Consider the following 6,000-nt stretch of genomic DNA (forward strand, 5'->3'; position numbering starts at 1 on the left):
TTTAAAATTACATTGGCAATGAAATAAATTTCAATCTTTTTTGACCACAAACTCCTGAGCAACAGACATCTTCAGATCAGTCCTGCACAATTTCTCTGCTGTTTCATCCTCTTCTCTTAGATGACCATGATTTCTATTTCCAGCATGATGTTTATGCACAGGTATAAGGCTGGCTTAAGTATTGCATACACTGGGAAAGCAACCAAAGATGAGTCAGTAGTGGAAACTATTTAATATTGGGAAAACAGATTGCAGAAGCATTTCAGAAAGTGAGGCTGAGACTCATGACAGTTCCTGAAACAATAGCAAGACAACTTTAAGCCATCTATACTAATATTTAAGCATGTCAAACCAATTCTAGGAAGCAGTTTCTTAAAATAATAATAATCACATCACCATACATGAGACTGCACCCTTCTGTTACTGGCCATACTGTAGTGTAGATTGACTGCTTTTGTAAATCAGCTTCTGGGTTCCATTGCAGCTTTTACTGTCTCTCTTGCAATGTTTTCCACTACAAAATACCCCTTAGAGGACTTCAAGTGCTTCTCCATGCCCAACAGATTTTACACATGTAGCTTTCTCTGCATTTTATCTAGTTTGCGGCAAATTACAAGATGGAGACCACGTCTGAAAGAAACACACAGTTCTGGTCTTATCCACCTGAAAGAGAATCCAAAATGAACTTTTATCCTTTTGCTGCTACTCAAGGTAGCATGCAGTGAATTTGGTGGTGAGCTTTGTCTGACAACCATGTTGTGCTTTGTGCTTGGGATGCTGCTGCTTGTAGTCACTAGAGAGCAGTGGCTGTGCACAGAGTGGGATTTGGCTCTGCACTTTCATAGGCTGGCTGGTGTTAGGCATCCAGATTTCACTGAAAACTAAAGTGCTTTTGAAATTCGTGGCTCATGTATTAAGTCAGTTCTTTTCCTTTCTGTCTGCAGACCAGCCAATTCAATATGCCCATTCCACTTTTGAAGATGGAGTTGCAAAACTGACTGTCCAAGATGCCCTACCAGAAGATGATGGAATTTATACCTGTCTGGCTGAAAACAACACAGGACAGGCATCTTGCAGTGCTCAGGTCACAGTCAAAGGTGAATATCTCAGACTATTGTAATTACTACAGTCACACAATCTTTTTTAACAGAAATTAATTGGATCCTTAACAGAGGTGGTTGTGAGTGGATTCCATGTTTTTCCAAGCTTCTTCAGCTGGGTACCTCTTCTCCACCTTGGAGATGTGCGCAACTTAAGTGCTTAAGGACTGTGTAGTGTAAAGTAATAAGCACATTTCAGAAAAAGGTATTAGTGCTTTGACCTTCCCAAGGGCTTAGTATAGAAAGCAGTGAGGCTGTTCAGGAAAAGGTTTACCAGTGTAAGAAAGGACTGAGACAACTGAAAGAAAAAAATAACTGCAGTATCACCAATATCACCCATCAGAGAATGTTACAGAGAGGAGGCAGATGCTGCTTCTTTCTCCTGCAAGGCAGAAAAAAGTCCCTGCCAGGGACTGCAGCTGTGATAGCAAATGCCAATATTCTTGTTCTGTTACCAGGATTTATCAGATATAATTCTGAACAGGCATCTATCAGCTAACTGATAGATAACTCTCAATAAGTGGAATTTTGGTAGTGGAAGTACCAGAAGAACATTGTAGTAAGCAATTGAGGTGACTTGTCTCAGAAATCTGACAGAGTGCTGATTTGACAGAATTTATTTGTTCATGAAAGCCATAATTCTGTACTAGAATCTCAACAAACACATTCTAAAGCACCACAATTCAAAATGAAGACAAGAGGTGACAGAATTCAATGGATAGTGAGGTAGTATCCATCAATATCATGGTCTTTATTCTCTCAATCTCACCTGACATCAGTCTATTCAGGTGTTTTGATTAATGGCCTGGAGATTATCCCCTCCTGCCTCTCTGTTCAATCCCCCTCTCTCAGACTCTCCCTCCCTCTACAATCAAGCCTGTATTTGGTATTTTTCACTGCTAATGATTTTTCCCCAAAGTTATAGCAGTTTGTCACTGCCTGTCCAACAGACTGCTGAGTGACAGCTGCCAAGGGAACTATTCCTTTTGTTTATAACTAAATAATACCTGCCCTAAATTTGAACAATCAGTCTGATGGGAAAAGTACCCTGATCCCTGTGATCTTAAGTCTTGTCTTTGTTTACCAGTGTTCTGGGGTGTTTGTCTACAACTCTTTAGTGCTATGCCTGCCCCTAATCTGTGTGACAAGGTTAAAATAAAAACAAAGTAATTCTCTAAACCCATGAGTTAATTTCTTGATCACCAAATTGGAAATATAATCATCCCCTCTCCACTCTCCCCTCCTGAAAAATGGCATGAAGTAAGAAAACATCAATTTAAAATAAACCTGAAACTAATCTGTTCTCAAAGTTATCAGTTATGATTTCTCTGAAGCATTTCATCTGCATTAGCTAAAGGCCAGTGAAGAGTGGTCCACCTCTAGGGAGCTGTTGTTGACCTAGGGCTTTCTGATCCTTGACTGGGACTCAGAAACCAAAGGGACAGTCCCCTCTGACAGAGCATTTCTCAGTTATTTTAGGGCTGACAGGCAATGCTAACATGGGAGCCTTTTCCTGGGCTTGCCTGCTCTGCTGAGCTATTTCAGGCCATGGAGTCACTCTTGCACTGTGTTGGATTCCTCTTGCACTTTACACAGGACTGGAAGGCTGAGAGAAACCATCATGGGGCTTCTCTCATCTGCATCCCATTCTGTTTTCTAGGAGTCATGGAGTAGGGAGGGGGAAGAATAAGAGCAGAATTAAGAACATACATGACAGGCTGTAAAACTACATGTTCAATTTTTACAGTTTTAGCTATCCTGTCTTCTTCTTCCCTAAAACTCATTATGTCCCTGTGGCCATGAGGATTACAGTAACTTTCCCCAAAACTCAGATCAATGTGGATTTTTCTGCCAAAAATAGTACCCTATTTAAAATCTAATTTCCAAATCTCTTATCTGCTTGTGTGTATTTTTCCATCAGAATCTCTATCAAAATCTTCTTGGCATTAGAGTTCTCTGAGTCTCTGAATGCTGCTACTAAGGCTTCTCTAAAGGCTTAGCCTGTGCAAACAGATTACACCAGAAAATGGTTGTATGTGGAGAAAGGGAGAAAACTTCAAAAATCCTCTCCTGACCAAGCATTGCTTCGTGGAATAAAGTCTGTAAAATAGTTTCTGAATTGTAATCCATCCTTATCCAGGTCCTTTTTGTCTCCAAGATGATTTAAGGATGTCAAGTTTGCTGCAGTGCTCAGTTTATTCATTCATTGTTAGAGAAATATTTTCCTTTTGTATGTGAGAAGTAAGCCATATTTAATCTAAGAAGGAAGGGATGTTTTTGGCATATAATCAGTATCAGACCAGTCTTAGAATCCAGCTTTTCCTTAACTTGCTTCTGTGGTCTTTGGACACATCTCTGTCTAGGTCTACATTTCAATCCATACTGCCATTTTTGGCTTTGCTGTTCTACTGCAGCAAGTATTTCATGAAGAGAAATATCTACACTGATCACTGCGGAAATTTTACCTGGAGTGAATAGCTTCTCTTAACAATAAAACTCAATTTTATTTTTCTAAATGAAATTCAGCTCATAGATAACTCAGAAAAGTTAGCAGCAAGGATAGTGAGTGTCAAACAGTTCAATTCACATCTGAATTGTAGTGCAAGATGATTCTTAACCTGCTAGTAGGTTACAGGTGTTATCTAGCCACACACCATGTTTTCTAATCAACTTCTGTGAAGTCTTTGCCTTTTTGATGATCTATTACTTTGTTTTTGTGAAAGAAGTTTACTGTAGGAAACATTTCAAAGGTCCTTTTCCCAGTAAAGGGTTACTGTTCCAGTTAAATTCAAGAGTGGGATTTTTTCCAGTAGTTTCAGCATAATTTGCATTGGGCCCTGGATAATGAGCTAAGCTAATTGTGGCATAACTTTCCTTCTAAGTCATCAGTCTCAGATTCATTTATGGTTGTCTTTTTCTTCCTTATTCTGTCTAGCACTGGGCAACCTCAGTATTACTCCTTAGTTTTGTATAGAAAAGGGTGAAGGTACTTAGTTGTTTGTAGGAGGCTTTTGGCACTGTATCAAAAAAGTCCCATGTTTCATATGGATGGGATTCATATAGAAATGTAATAGTCTTAAAAAATTCAAATTCATCAGTCTTGTGCTTATTTAAAGGGACAAATTACCATATTCAGATCACTTCAGATCTCTCTGCTTAAGTAAGCGATCTGAAGGCTGAGCAACTTGGGGTAGATCCATCAGGTAGTCTGTGGAGAAACTAAGTTAATCAAGGTGAAGCTGATTTTGGCCTTGTAAAGGACTAAGTAGATGAGGTGAGCCCTGACAGCTGTCCTCCCTCTGTCAGCAGTTTCTCAAAGCTGACACACAGGTAGAGAGGAACTACAGGGACTGAGCAGGACTCCCTGGAAAAAAACAGCTTAACAAATGTCTTCACCATGAGAATAATTTCTAACTGAACCTCCCAGTGAGTGGGGTGCACTAGCCTAATGCATCTAAGCCTGAGAAGTGAGAAACATGGTCCAGTGTTATTCAAACACTCAATTATAGAAATTCCCTGAACTGGTACCATTTGCTACTAAATGTAGGATTTTTTTTTTTCTTATGCATTTTTCCTGTTTTCCACACACAGGAAAATCAGAGTTTGGGAGGCTTTGGGGCTGATGCACATTTTATTTTTAAAGTTTTTAAACAACGTGTGCATGACTGATTTGTTCCTGTTATTGTGTGTGCAAGCTATTGTATTTGGTGTTCACATTTTCACATTTCATATTACCATTTTCTTACTGTTCTATGATATGAAAATAGGTACACAAGGCATTTTTAAATACACCAGGCATCCTACTTAAAAAAACAAGCAAACCAACCAGCTCTTAACCGGAATTTCCAGAGTACATTCAGGTCACCTGAAATATATGGTGATTATACACTGATGGGGATTGCAGATACTCAGTTTTATTTATGAACTTATTCATCAGGCTATGAATAAATTATAAAGTTATTTATTATGAATTTATTAATAATTTTAATCAGGGTGGTTGAATAGTTAAATCATTTTTTATGAATAGGAAGCTGAGGTGAGGGAAAGTTAATTGACTCTGGATGCACATGTATAGTGAGTTGGTGTCACTGTTTTGCTGAGGCTGTGACAATCAGAGTACCAAAACAATACAGATGGAGGTAGTAACTGATATAGTTGGAAGGTAAGGCCAGCTCCCAGAAATGGCAATAATTCTGCAGGTCTGCCTCATTTCTGAGATAAGCCCTCTGATATGTGGTTGTCTGACAGTTAACTGATCGCTGACAGGGAGTTACAGGTCAGGTCCACCTGTAGAAAAAATGTGTCAAAGGGATATTTAATTACCTGGCATTCACACCAGTACCTGGGTGTGCTACACATGATTATGGACTGCAGGGAGAGTGGGAAGAGTGTGGGCTCTGTTGTGCCAAACCACATCAATACTGCATGGGGAAGCTTCTCTTATTCTGCAAACAAGACTCTCTGCACATCAGAGGGGCAGGTGACTGTCTGGTCCAGCTTTCTCTGGGTATGGTATCAAGCTATAGCACTTGCTGTGACTCCTAGGAGAATGTCCTCTGCCTTGCAGCTCTGCAGTAAATGACAAACAAAATACCTGACCCACTGCACACTCCTTGAGATTTCTGCAGCCCCCTTCCCCCAGGCAGCAGCACCCCTGGCTGTTTCCAAGATGGAACACATGAGGTGTGGGCAGTGAGAGCAGCAGGGCAGGCTGGCAGGCACAGTGCTCCTGTGGGTTCTAATGCTCTGCAGCCACACATTCTGCTGAAGCTTGTTTTCTGCACACTGCTGGTTTTTTGTTTCTTTCTTTCTTTCTTTTTTAATACAGGCCTAATACTCTTTGTAAGCAAACACTATTCAGCAGATAGAGCTGCTCCTGCTTATGAGCTCTTGACCTCAT

General features: G+C 40.1%; 1 protein-coding gene across 3 annotated transcripts in view; it reads left to right on the top strand.

Annotated features, from left to right (window-relative positions):
- Positions 1 to 6,000, top strand: part of MYLK (myosin light chain kinase) — a 194,324-nt gene that overhangs the window by 95,509 nt on the left and 92,815 nt on the right. For all 3 annotated transcript variants that reach the window (XM_014306826.2, XM_031056337.1, XM_031056340.1), the window contains one exon: positions 945 to 1,097. In XM_014306826.2, coding sequence (XP_014162301.1) covers positions 945 to 1,097 — 153 coding nt within the window. The remainder of the gene's footprint in view (positions 1 to 944; positions 1,098 to 6,000) is intronic.

Source organism: Geospiza fortis, unplaced genomic scaffold (assembly GCF_000277835.1).
Source record: "Geospiza fortis unplaced genomic scaffold, GeoFor_1.0 scaffold112, whole genome shotgun sequence".
Lineage (NCBI taxonomy): Eukaryota > Metazoa > Chordata > Aves > Passeriformes > Thraupidae > Geospiza > Geospiza fortis.